A 14804-nucleotide genomic window follows, 5' to 3' on the forward strand; every position below is an offset into this window, starting at 1 on the left:
TGGACCCGCAACGAAATTAATCAGAAGAATATTCTTCTGAGGAGGAGTTCGAAATTAAGGTTCGACTTCCCTCCATTGCAAAGCGGATGACAAGTGACAAACAAAGGTTTTTTAAAACCTTTGAGAAAAGATTATGCACCACGGACAATAAATACCAATTAAGGGGGCCTATCTTATGAGCAATTAGCAACTACCTGCCAATAATATTTTTCACAAAATCGCTTAAAAGCACGGAAATTTTTCCTTGTCGCGACAAGATCGGTGTAATAAATTGCGGAGACAGATGTATGTTGTATAGAATTAAGCATTATATCACGTTCATGTTTCGAAGATCACACTCCCACAAGATAAGATGGGCAGACTGCACATGACTGACATCATCAGTAAATTATTGGGTCTATGTTCAGCAATGGACGTCCTGTGGTTGATATGATGATGACGACGTTCAAAAATCCAACCCAGAACTCAAGATACCAGTGTCTCTTAACCAGTGTATCGAATTCTTTACAGTAATTTTAACCGGATGTTATTGTATTGTTTTCAGTCGGAACTTATATTTTATAGTTAACAGGCTCAATAGAACGTAGCTTCGTTTAATTTTATTCGATCTAAATTGGTTGAATATTTTTATGGTATTACCAAATGAAACTATCAGTCAGGAAGTGTACGAGTATGTTAAGCCCTCACGCCTTACAATGTAAGTATGTAACTCATTTGAAAAATGACACGTTGAGGAGACCCATTTTTCTCTATTTTAGTACGTTAACTCTTCTAACTAGTGTTATCGTTGAGATAGATTTTTCTTATCTTTTCTTCATCATAGCAGTTATTGTCTAATCGCATTCAAATTCTATATCTATTGTGAATATTTATCTTTGAACCTCAGTAAATCAATATTTTCAATTAATTATATCACACAAAATTATGTCACAAATTTTGACCAATCGAAAGGATATTTAAGTAATAAATAAAAGCACACAATATTAAAAACTAAGTTTATTATTTGAAATATTAAAAGAATTTCATACATCGTTGTTTATTTAGAAACCAGTTTTATAATCATGGACCTTTATATACAAAAGGGAACTATAATACAAAATACATTTTACAATATTCATAACATTAAATAATACGAACATAAAACGAAATAACATTAATGGCACTCATAGCCTAAATTATGTGTTCGTGGATTATTACTGATTTTTAAAATGATTTTACCTTTTATTTTATTTTTCTTATAATGTCATTTTTAAAATATTTTCAAATTACATTTTCTTAAAATTCTTGTTATCAACAAAAACATTATTTTTGTCGATGTTGCCTGTCGACCAAATTATTTCAGCCACCTCAGGTTTTTTTGCATTTTCCTTCAACTGACATCAGTGGTACCATAATACTTTTCTAAACACTTTTGAAAATTTGAACCCTAGTGAATAAGGAACATTAGGTATTGGCCATTCTAAAACTAACTTGGAATATGACCAGTTAAAAAATCCTGGCTTGTATGAATATTTTTTTTAGGAATTCATGTTTTAAGTTAAATATAGAGATGGTGTCAGAAAATTTGGAACAATGTGAGAAAAGAAACAGAACTGGGAAGTCCCAGGTAGCTTGAATGTGTCTAAGAAAAAAATATCCAAATTACAAAATTTTCAGTTAATGTGTAGATATTGTTTGAAATTTAACACTTTAGAACCATAAAAGTTATAAAAACGATTTTGTCAATGACAGCAAAATTCCGTAATATCATCAGTGTTCAAAAAACGACAATACTTTTAATTATTTTTGTAATTCTTATTTATTTTGCGTCGTATTTGAAAACCAGTGGAATTTTCCCCTGGAAAATTCAAGATTTTCCCGCATTTTTCCTAAAATCGGCTACCAAATGACAAAATCATTTCCAGGGTATTCGTGCTGAAAGAAACGAAGTTTGGACCTATTTTCTTAATAAAAAGACAGCTTTCTCTAACTTCTTCAGCATAAAAAGGTTCATCAAAAATCTGCCATCATGTAATATCTTTTCGATAAACACTAATTCTCTATGTAGCAAATACTTGCTGCTACATTTATTAAATACACATTCTAGGATAAACAATAAAATAGATTACCTAATTAAGTACTTTTAGTGGAGACAATTTCAGTGTTATGATATAACAAATGCAAATAAAAACGAAGTGCTTACTTCAATAATTATTTTCTCAATACAGTACTAGTATTCAGGATCAGTAATAGGTACTTATTATATATTCGCTCCTTAATGACTACTGATTTCTGAAGACTTCACGAAATATGTTAACAAATTTTATGTCCAACACAAAATATGTTTCCAAGAAGGCCTACATCTAGGCTTAATAGTAGTAGTTAGAAACACATTTTGTAATTGTATGCCCGTGTTATGAAATTACATTCAAGTCTATCTATCACGAATCTACACTCAAAAATAAATCAAGTTTCTGGTTTGAATAAACAAGCTTAAATGTATTAATGAGTTTAACTCGAATCCTAATTGTCATTTCAACATTTGAGCCGTCATTTGGATTTATTTGATAGCATATTTTCATACATAGTATCTTCTAGAAATCCTTTACATTCTACTTCTTGTACAAATCTCTTAAACTGAAAGTTGTCCTCTATGTATCCTTATACACTTGAAAAAATATCGCGTATGAAACATAAAATTTTAAATTATCTCTATTCCAAGATACATAGATTCCAAAACGATTCTTTCCATCTAAATATATCATTTTAAGGCACATTTAATACATAAGGTGACTAAAATACAGACTACATTTATAGAAATTATATCGAATTCGTAATGTACGGTATAATTACCTAACTATAAAAATATACCCTTTAACTTAATCATAACTGTTTTATCTTTTTATAATTATCATTTTTAAGTATTTTTATATTTAATTTTATCATATTAACCTCGGCGCTTAAGATGTACAAAGGTCAATGGAGTTTGTTAACATTTAATCGGTAAAATTGACTTTTAATCACATTTGTAATGACAAAAGTAATTATATTTAATTAATCCTTGTTGAACTGCGGAATGTAGATACAAAAGAACAACTGCAGGACCAGTTGGTCGATTTGTTTGTTAATATTTTAATTATTATTTTGGCTCGTTATATGTACAAGTTACTTATGTAAAATTAACGATGTCATCGATTTAAGGAAGGTACGTTATTGTACAATGTGGAATGTATTCGTGACTAATCGACATAAACTCGACCGATACGATTTAGCAATCGAAATGTGACCGTGTCTGCGTTTATAACAACGCATAATGGACTCTATTGCCTTATGGTTTAAGGCTAAGAGGATAAGTGCTTATTTGGTAGTCGGAATGAAATTCGTATCGAGGTGAGGCGCGCACGCCGCTGACTCTCCGTCCAGTTAATAGATGGCACCACCGCTCCCGAAGCGTTGTGTTATCTGGAAAAAGGAAAAAACAGCTGTTAATGACATAAGCACAAAATGGTCGCAGATTACTGTTCGAGGAGTTATAATGAGATTTTTAATTGCTCTGGGAAGTAATTAAAATGTTGATGAGACATCTCATACCTAAACCTTTCACTGTCATGTAAACAGAGTTAGTGAAACAATAGATGACTGTAACTGTGGGACACTGATGTACTCTGTAAACGTTTTGGGTTCAGTAGCATGTCGTGATATGAATTTGCTTGTTAAAATGGTCATTGAGCCACCATGGGAGTCTGATATCAGTCGGTCCTGAGACGAACTAGACCACTTCTTAATAAGAGTGATTGATAAATGGCATTATACTACATAATAATTTATATTAATTTTAAAAGTCATTCCTATGTACTTTTATTTGTATTTTTTCTTGATCTTCCCATGAAAAGTAGTATGGCTTGTATTAGACATCAACGCGTCAGCAAACGCTCGTTTTAAATATTTTAACAATCAGACTATTATAACTGGTAAAAAACAGGAAAATCTACAACTTTGAATCAATACATATTATTATAACCATCTACTGTTTAGTAAGGTAGGTATATTATGTGCATCTCCAATAAAGCACATACAATTTGGAAATCGTTTTTGAATGTAAATAATTTTAATAAGTATGCGTTATGTCCCTTTTTAAATTCAATCACTACGTTTTTTGTCTAAAACAAAACGATGTTTATCGTTTCTATGCTTGTGGCCAGTCAATACTCAACATGTTATGATAACCTCTGATTGTTTGTGATTATAGCAATGACATGTAAAAATTGTTTATTGTTTGCAAAACACCGTGTCGTGAACTTATCGTTCGTTTGTTGTCACCGATGAATACGTGTCGTCATCTATTGTAACATGTCACATTTGCATACAAAACTTATGGAGACAATAAATATCGCGGATATACTTGTGTTATCACAGGCTTTCAGCATCGGCAGATTAAGCCTAACTTTTCATTTTTATTTTTATTTCTCTTTTGTTTTTTTTTTACTTTATTAGGAAAACAAACTTGCTTCTTGAATTCCTCTATCTTGGATATATCCTACTAATCCTACTAATATTATAAATGCAAAAGTTTGTATGGATGTCTGGATGTTAACATGTTGGTTACTCTTTCACGCAAAAACTACTGGACGGATTTTGATAAAACTTTACAGTATTATTTTTTATAATCCAGAATAACATATAAGCTATAAATTATGACGATCTGTGACAAACTAAATTTCACGTGGGTGAAGCCGCGGGATTAAGCTAGTGCAATATAGTCTCTCTCAGACTCCACCCGGCGCCGCGGGCAGTGTAATTGCTAAATTACCTAACCTCATAGAAAATTGTTACTTTTTTCATAAGCTAGGTTGAGTAAGTTCATTCCAATTTAGGTGAGACTTCGCGAAGATAGCTGCAATCTGTATAGATGAGCGAAGCGAATAATAGTGACTATGGTTCACTGCCTGTGTAGAATTAGAAAACAACTATGTTTGCAATTTCGGCACTCATCACATCAACCGTTTGGTATAATATACCAAACGGATTTGTATGTTACATGTCCACATGATTTGGCTATTCCATGAGCTGGTCCTGCCTCGACTTGGATCACGTTTTTTTGCTATATCACAGTGAGACTTCACGTTACGCTTGCATGGCACGCGTAACGTATTCTTTCTTCTTATTTATTAATTCAAGAATTTGTCTAAATGAAATGTCTAATGATATATCTCAACCTAAGAAATGATGACTTCCCCATATCTTATATCATCACCTAAAAAATAACAGCCTGTCTTTCTTCTATATCCCATCTATCTTATATGGAAAAATCCATCTTATTGAATACCAAACTGTAGTTCAATCCCCATCAACCACTGAACTGCTGTGGCAAAACTACCCAAAACACCAGCATTGTAATCTATTTTTACATTAGCTGGATGAGTAAGTAAGACTAAGTTAGTAGAACCAGTCCTTGTGGAAATCCTTGGTGGAAGCATTTGTCTAGCAGTACAGTCTTTAGGTTGAAAAAAGAAGGGGCCATATACTCGTATAGCATAGCTCGAAGAGCTGATGGCCGCTGGGGCAGGAAAGTTCTTGAGTGGCGACCACGAACTGGAAGACGTAGCGTGGGCAGGCCTCCCACTAGGTGGACCGACGATCTGGTGAAGGTCGCTGGAGGTACCTGGATGCAAGCGACCGGTCTTTGTGGGAATCCTTGGGGGAGGCCTTTGTCCAGCAGTGGACGTCTTTCGGCTGAAACGAACGAACGAACGATACTCGTATAGCAAATAATCTTGAAAGGTATGTACCTAGGCGCATGCCTCGCCCGAAGCAGATGCGGCGGCACCTCGCGGCGCTCCACCTCGTCGGAGCCGAGCTGCAGCCCGGCCACCAGCTGCATGATCTCCCGCTCCTTCTTCAGTTCCTCGCGACCAGACTCCACCTGGAAAATGCGGGGGAAACCTATGAAACAGTTGCAAAGCATACACGTGATTTAGATGGGACTATTGAGTTAAATAGGACAGAGAAAATTATAAATAACATGATAAAATCGAACTGCTTAAGTCGGGAATTGAACCTATGAAAAATGGAAGAAGAGTCGCCCGGCAAGCGAAAGGCTTGCCGGGCGACTATTCTTCCATTTTTTTAAATGTTTTCAAGTTACATATGTATTTGTAATTTAATTTAAAATGCGACTTAAAACGCAAAGTAATTTTAATAGAATAACAGAGAAAATGAGTAACAAAATGGTTGTTTCATCTCATCAGGTCAGTTTTGGAGTACGACCCTCTATAATTTACCAGAGGCAAATAGAGGATTTGGCCTGCACTCCCAACTCTGGCTAGACGGGTTAGGGCGGTTAGACAGGAGGTTATTTAGTTATATAGCATTAGGAACTTATCCAGTCTTAGGTCCGTATCAAAAACGATGCTCTAATTTCTAAATTTAGACTAATCACAGGATCTGATTCAGAATTTCCAGAAAGAGAGTAGCTGTTCTGACCTGTCCACTATCATAATCGAAGAAACTCAACGTGTCCCCCAAGGATGTGTAGTCGGACCAATACTTAATAATGTACCTAAAGTTGTAACACTGCTTAACATCTTCGAAGCAATCGACGCAATGTAGAGTTCAATGAGTAAATACAATTACATTGAAATCACCAATTGTAAATGCGTGCGACTGATCACTGTTACGTTCTACAAGTGACAGCACGTAACTTGTGACGTAACGTTAAACGCAACCGGCTAATTTCCTTATGTAGGTATTTGCGTGTAAATGTTTTCATTTATTTTATAGTCTGACCCACTTTTGATAATTTGCAAGCCACAATATAAGTGCATAAAGCCTGCATATGAGGCAGTATGGTCGGAAAACTAATGTGCAAAGTATGCACACAATTTTCACGACGACTTGCATTTTATGGGCCTCGTTATCATTAGTTTATTTATGAAATAAACCTTATTATAGACATTACACAGATGACATTATTTATGTCATATTGTGCCATTGAAGACGTCAAATTATGCCATACAAAATCATTGGATTAGAGCTTCAGTTGAATGGTGGAGGCTAAGATAAGGTAGATCGCTCTTTTCTCACATTCTTTGAATAACTTATAATGAAATAGTTACATGCTTTTTTACTTCTGTCTGTACGTAAACCAGTAACGTATGACCCAACTCCGCACATGCTCTCATTTGCGCCGGTTTTCTCAGTAGGTATATAGCAAAACTTCATCATTAACTCATTGCCACATGCGAGTACTACATACTAGATTTAAAAACTTCAGTATTGCCCATAGTACATTATAACTCAATGGTATTGGTATTGCACACACTGCTTAAAATTAGTATGGTTCACATTAATTTGGAACTAGTCACCTAAAAAGTATATTTCTTATTTTCTTGCGTATGTTTTACAACAAAATTAAATGGAAAAGTTTATATAAAATGTAATTGCGCTGCGTATCAAACGCTTTCAAATTATGTTTTATTGAAATGTTAATGTTAGCAGCATTTTTTTTTGTAATTTTAATTGCTAAAAAGTGTAATTGTCGAAATGTAACATACGTGAAATCGCATGTATCATTTGTCACACTACGAAACACCGTGACAAAACAAAAGAAAGTGAGAGAAATGCAAGTTATCGACAGCTGTTGTTTCGTAATCGCAAACAATCGCTAAACTAACAATCGCAGTGACTATTATTGAATAATCCAATTTATGATACTCTTTATTTACGAGTACTTCACAAGTTCACATCAAGTTACATAAATCGAAGTTTGACAAACTTTTGCCACTGAAGTTTAATGAATAATAAAAAAAATCCGAATTGAATGAAAATAAATTCCCGTCACAAATATTTTTATAATAACACTGGCTATTTCACGATTTTTGTTGTATAAATATGTATTATGAAATAAAAAATAATTAAAATACTTTGCGTACAAAACTTTAAAATTAAAATCTACAGCTCTGATTGAGGCCATTAACTAATCGTTAAAATCATACAAAGTTATCTTATTATACTAGAATGATAGTTCTTATTGATTAAATACTTTTGGAAAGAAACAAAAAGAATATGGCTTCGACTTCGACACGCACATGAACATCGAAGAGCAGTAGGTACAAGTATTCGAAAAACCACTTATCATAAACTTTATTTTCACACTTCACACCTTTCTCGCTATTAGTACGAGTATTATTACCTAACACATGAGAACATCTGCGAAGGAACAATTAAATAAGCAAATAGTGTTTCTGCGGTGGATGGCAAGACTCTCCTAAGACTACAGACTTTTAGTCGGCCGATAGTTTTGTGGGCTTTTAATTTTATTCAGTTTCACATAATTTACAAAATACAAAAATATATGCGGAAAGGAAGGCATTAACTAGCGGCCGCCTGCGACTTCGTACGCGTGGATCACGTTTTACCCCCTTAGCCAACTTACCTGCATGCCAAATTTCAGCCCGATCCGTCAAGTGGTTTGGACTGTGCGTTGATAGATCGCTATGTCAATCACCTTTGAGTTATGTAGGTATATTTTAGATGTACTACACAAGATACTGAAAAGGTGGGCCACTCAGCATGTGTCGTAGCATCTCAGGAATGCCACGACGCTGGTCTTCCGTGGACACCCAGACAGAGAGAGCACTACTTCGCACAAAAATTAGTTTGAGGAATCAGCCGATACCAAGTCGAAGTACCTAATGTGCGTGCAGCCATACAATATTCACACTGATTAACAGCTACCAAACTATCGGCCGACAAAAAGTTTGTAGTCGGCGGAGTCTAACACCTGTATTCACAAACGATTTGCTTAAGTGAAGCAGCAAATCGTACGCACAGCGTTGAATAAAGGTCTGTGATTGGTTCGTGAGACCTCATAGTAATGTTTGTGAATACGGGCGTAAGTTGCCCATGATAATGGTATGTACACGATAGAGTAAGAACAAATAGCCTGTACCTATGGTAGCTTAAATTCAGTGACATAAACTTAACGGACTGACATACTGAGGGTGTTATTGTTAGCAAATATATGCGAAAACACGAAGCAAGTAGAAATCTTGCAGTACACACGTTTATGAAGGCATTAACGCTTCGTTGTAGAGATGATGGTAGAGTTCTTGGTAGCATCTTATGTAGATAGCAATAAGTGTGAAATTAGCACAGAAATGTATAACCTGACGTGCTGTTATGTATAAATGCTAGTCGTATCAGTTGCAGAGATTTTGCATAATCTACAGCACACTCAGGAGTTCAGATTAAAATGCTAGTAACTAGGTAATGAATTATGCAATTATGGCATAAAAATAGGTACCTATACTTTTTACGCTCAAGAATAAATTGATGCACATGATTAGTCCGCTTAATCGAAAATTAAGCCTTTACTGGTTTCAAAGGAGAGTAATCGTCGTTAACGAGTATGGACCTAAAATGTCAATCAATTTTTCAGTTTTTAGGTTAAGCACTAGGCCGAAGAAGGTACACTAGGTAAGATAAGCCACTTTACATACACCAATACCTAGGTTCGTAAATCTACACTGTTCAAATTAAACAAAGAAATGTTTCTAATCGTATTCATAGTTTTCATTCAACACCGCTCGACGTGTAGAGTCAAAAGACTAACAACATACGCTATGTAATTTATTCCCCTGTGATAAAGTTTAAATTTCCATGAAATACTTTACAGGACTATACGTTATTATAGCACTATAACTCGAGCGTATTCACGACATTTGCGTACTCGGCATAATAAACACAACAACATCCAATACCTCATTTATCTGTCAGTTTTTCGCATCTATTACAATTAATTCGTTTACGACCATTCAATACTCGTGTTAGTTTATTAAACGTCTTACTTTCTACGTATAGACAACGGTATATTAAGCTCAACACTGGATCTTATGTCATGGTAATAGATGCTATTTTAAAACAAATCTTTGTCTGATGTGCTTTCGTATTAAACGACGTCTATTTGCAGTCTCTTACGCATCATTTAAATTGTTAGAGCCGTTTCACACACGCGCGAATATAATATGCCATAAAGTGAAAACTTTACTATTTTAACGCTGTTGCGAAATACCTACTGAAGAACACAGAACTTCTTCTTTTATGTAGTCAGATATATTTTCATCTGTAACTTTTTGAGCACGAGGTGATATGGGGTAAATTTTTACAAAAATATAAATGAAGTCTGTTTTCCCTCAAAGTGTATATTGCAATATTTAAGAAAGAAATACTTATAACAATGAATAAAACGCAAGTAAAAAAGTTTAACTTTGCATAACTTAGCACCCCCCTAAGTCATAAAACTAAACGCTCAATAAATTACAGCTATCGGCAAATCAAGGCATAAATTCACACTAAAGGCCTTGCCTTGAAGAATGTTGTATACTAATTTGGCTTCCTCATTCTTCGAGGAACATTATTCTTCATGACGAAAGTAGATGGCCATGAATTGTAATACCCTCACGAGTTCACGACTGGTGCTAAGTCGAATAGTTTAACGAACAGAACAATAGGAAAATAAATTCATATCCTAGGTTTAGACATTAATGCCGAAGATAAATGTAGGGAAAACCCCACAATAGGTTCGTATGATTATGAAAAAAATTATTCCGGGAATTGGGCATTTTGAAACCGTTGGACTTTTTGGGCATTGGACATTCTTAACTTAAAGGATTCAAAAATTCAACAACATAAATATAGATAAGATAACTTAGAACATAAATTATCACCTTTTAGCTTACATTTTAACAATAATCCTTAAAAGTCCGACACGGTATTTGTACTTTTTTGTAAATACGAACATAGGTATTATACCATTAAAACAAGTAAGAGTCCGAAATGCACTCCGCCCAATGCAAGTCAATCACCGTTAACTGTCGCTTGATTGTGGCTCAACCGGTCAAGCCACGGCTACCATCCCTAACCATAGCCCACGTCCCATCATTACACCATTGTCACACTCGCCACCTAACCGGTATCGAATACCGCTAGAAAAATATCAACTACAGTTCGATAGTTTTTGGGTCAGTGTTGTCCATTCACGCCGCGACACTGCGTTCAAGGTTACAGCTTTCACAGAATCAGCTGTCTTACAGATTCGATTGTGGCCTAGGCGTAGGCTAAATCGATTTCTGAATCGATTTGATATGGATGAGCTTTGCGTAGCGAGGGAAATGTCTGTTATTATCGATTTAAATGGACTGTCATTGGACAGGAATAGGATCTATAGTTTTAGAATTGTGTTATGAAATGTCTGCGTGTTGGCGTTAATTTTAACGATTGCGAAAGACGTAATATAGTGAGCTTAAACTTGCTTCAGTTATTTATTTCAATAATAACTAACATCAAATAGCGGCAAACAATATAATCACAAAAAAACGAAACAAGCCCCTAGTGTTCGTATTTTTAGCTCTGCCAGCGTCTCTACGTTCGCCTTCAAAAGGATAATATACGTATTTGTGAATCACATTGGATCCTGAACTTGACATTGACTCTTAAAATTTATGTTTCCTCGGAACAAGATTATATAAGTGGCTAATACATAAACAGTAACCATTTATTCAAATTCAAGGCGTATTCAAACAATCTAAAAGTTTTATCACAATTCATCTTTATGCCCACACAAAATACCTGTTTCCTATCAGATCGCGTTTATTTTACACTAGCTGACCCGGCGAACTTTGTTCCGCCTTAATGGCAATAAATAAGCAGACTTTTTTTTTTAATTTCGAACGGGATAAAAAGTATCCTATGTCCTTCTCCTGGCTCTAAACTACCTCCCTGGTAATTTTCAGCTAAATCGGTTCAGCCGTTCTTGAGTTATAAGCGAAGTAACTAACACGACTTTCTTTTATATATATAGATTATTATCCAAAATCGCAAATCGCTAGTTAAAATGTGTGCCCAAATAACACCATGTATTATTATCTATCTTGCACATCTACGCATAAAGAAAGGTAAAACTATAGAATCTTCTCGGAAGTAAAAAAAATCAATGACATCAACAATGAAATGTTTTATATCACAAAAAGACGGAACCCTTGCTTTCATGAAACGTCATTCATCACGAGAAAAACAAATGATGATCGAAGAATACTCCGAAACAGATTTCTTCATCCATTCATTCATTCAATTTATTCAAATGCAGCATCCACATAGAGCCAAAAGTCCGGTACATTTCGAGTTCCCTTTACCTGACAAAAAACGAAAGAATGTGAAACGCAGCACAATGGCGCTCGCAAAACTTTTTGTAATCACACTTTTTGGTTTTATTCTCGAAACGAGATGGATTTCGAAACAGCTAGAGATGCGGAAAGGAATAGTGAAAGATTAGTTAACGCACAATTTTTGCCGCACCTTACTGTTAATGTAATTGGAATAAAAGATATAAAAAAGATACACAGATTAGTATAAATACTCTTCAAAAAGCGGCAACTACAGGCAATGATTCCGAATCTCTATACTTAAATATACTCGTATGTATATGTTTATATTCCATCATAGGTAGGCAGATGTTTGACCACAATTATCTTTTGTAATAAATTGACTAAGAAACAAATTAATTTAAATCATTAATATCAGACCAAATAGATGTAGGTTAAAAGGTATGAATAAAATCTTTATTTGTCGCTAAATATAATAAAACTTTTACGTCCACATTTGTACTTCAGACCGCGAGAAAGTAAAATACACAAAAAACTCACCCGTCGAGTTTCTCCCGCCAAAACTGAGATCACTGACCGATTGACATTCGATTGAGCCGCCCCATGTCGATGGCAAAGCCCAAAAAATTACCATTCAGACCCCCCACTGAATTTCATTTTTCAAGATTAACCTTTCGTAAGCAGTGGTGCAGATCCGCACACGACGTGTGCAAAGTGACTTTAGTAACGTATAAACTTCTTTTATTAAATGCCTTTTCTGGTGAATAAATAAATTAGGTGATATAACCACATAATATTTAACTTTTAACAACAATTTCAAAGCACCAACTTCTCTAATTTACTAGACACATGAAGAATTTGACTTACGCCCGTATTCACGAACGATGCTTGCTTAAGTGAAGCAGCAAATCGAACGCACAGCGTTGAATAGAGGTCTGTCACGCACACTGTGAGACCTCATAGTAATGTTAGTGAATACGGGCGATACACTCCCCAGTCCCCACATAGCCAGAAGGGTTGCCTGATGTTCGTCTCGCATTCTTCTGCGACTAGGGCCATACACATTTTACAGGATGTAAGTGCTAAAGTAAACAAGTTTACTGTCTTCTTTGATCTGTGACTATATCTGGGGGGAACGTGTACCTAAAATATGCGTATTTTTTATGTCACCGCGCCAAGCCCACCTGTGCGGCCAATTAATATTCGATTGTACCACTATTCCGTTCTGTTGAACAATTTTGTGGCCATATTTGAACGTCTGATATATTTTTAGTTTTAATAAGATAATTTGGCTTTATGAAATGCCTATTTGAAATTATAATGAATTAATGCATTGCTTCGATTGAAAGTGAAAGTAATTTAATAACATTTATTCCCTTTTAAGATTCTGTATTACAATTCAATCATCTTATTTACATAGATTAATGATAACGACAAACTTAATCATTTTTGACCCTATATTTTTTCCTGTTTAGCCAATAAAGGAAAATAACGGATAAAAAAAGGTTGTACATATTCATTGATGTCGCCATCTCGACTAGAATTAACATCAGCATCTTTTTTGCCATTCGTCAGCGACCCACACATTTCATTCCCACGATTACCTCAATCTCACGGCATATAAGCGCCATTAAATGCCCCACACGTATTCATTAATCAAATTAGTAGACTCTACCTGCTCACACCTAGAGCAGTTCTGTTCTTACACACGTGGGAATAGATGCGGAACTCGGCTGGCAAGTCCCAAATGAGAGTCCAAATGAAAATGGTAGAAAGTGAGTAACGGAACGCTAGGCTAATCACGTAGCGACTGACTGGGAGTGGCCAATGGTCTGTATCCTGAAAATAGTTTGTATTAATTATGTCTTCTTCTTGTATCGTTTGGTTTGTAATAACTGATGTCACATACAATCCGTAGTCAGATTTCTGAACCACCATAGGCGTCTGTAGGTACGGAACTACGGACGGCTTGATAACGAATTTCCGAATAGAATTAATTTCTTTTCGAAATATAAGGTAGCTTCGAGTCTCCTATGTATTAAATAAACAAGGAACAGTTACCAAAGGAACTTTTCTATTTGTGTTGACAAGATTTGAACCCAGAACCTCTGAATATTGACGAACCTTATGAACCAAAACAAACAATGAATGGTAAACGCAAATTGGCAGTTACTTATCTCAGAACTAAAAAGTTCCCAGAGCGTTACTTCACGATTTGCGCCGACGAATGTTTCTCAATAAACCAATTACTGTAAGTAATCGCGAAATGGGTTTTTGGAAACCACAATTCTGAGATTTTGACATACTTTGCTCATTTTATGTTGAAAAATATCCAAATAGCCAGACATTATTGAAGATTGCATGCGCAAAAGCACATCGTTTAAGGTATTTTTAGTTACGTCCTAATGCTACCCTGATCTAATTATGATTGGAGAGACCATTAAGGCATAATAAGGCATAAATTAATCTAAATGTAGCAATCTATGTGGTTATGAGCAGGCCATATCTTTCGCAGAACTCGTGAGAGGCGTTAAAGAGGACGAGTCGATGACTCGGAAAACGTAGTATAAGACCCCCTACTCGATGGACCGACCATTTCAAGGAGATAGCTGACAATGGCTAGATGAATAAAGCAAGAGACCAGTAAACGTGCAGTTAAGAAAA

General features: G+C 35.2%; 1 protein-coding gene across 1 annotated transcript in view; it reads right to left on the reverse strand.

Annotated features, from left to right (window-relative positions):
• Positions 1–981: 981 nt before the first annotated feature.
• The window catches only part of LOC135082455 (uncharacterized), a 40768-nt gene continuing 26945 nt past the window's right edge, over positions 982–14804 (reverse strand). The window contains exons 2-3 of the mRNA XM_063977250.1: positions 5769–5902; positions 982–3441 (exon numbers count right to left, since the gene is read on the reverse strand). Of these exons, the coding sequence (XP_063833320.1) occupies positions 3438–3441; positions 5769–5902 (138 nt within the window). The 3' untranslated portion in view covers positions 982–3437. The remainder of the gene's footprint in view (positions 3442–5768; positions 5903–14804) is intronic.

The sequence above is a fragment of the Ostrinia nubilalis genome, chromosome 21, assembly GCF_963855985.1.
Source record: "Ostrinia nubilalis chromosome 21, ilOstNubi1.1, whole genome shotgun sequence".
Taxonomy (NCBI): Eukaryota; Metazoa; Arthropoda; class Insecta; order Lepidoptera; family Crambidae; genus Ostrinia; species Ostrinia nubilalis.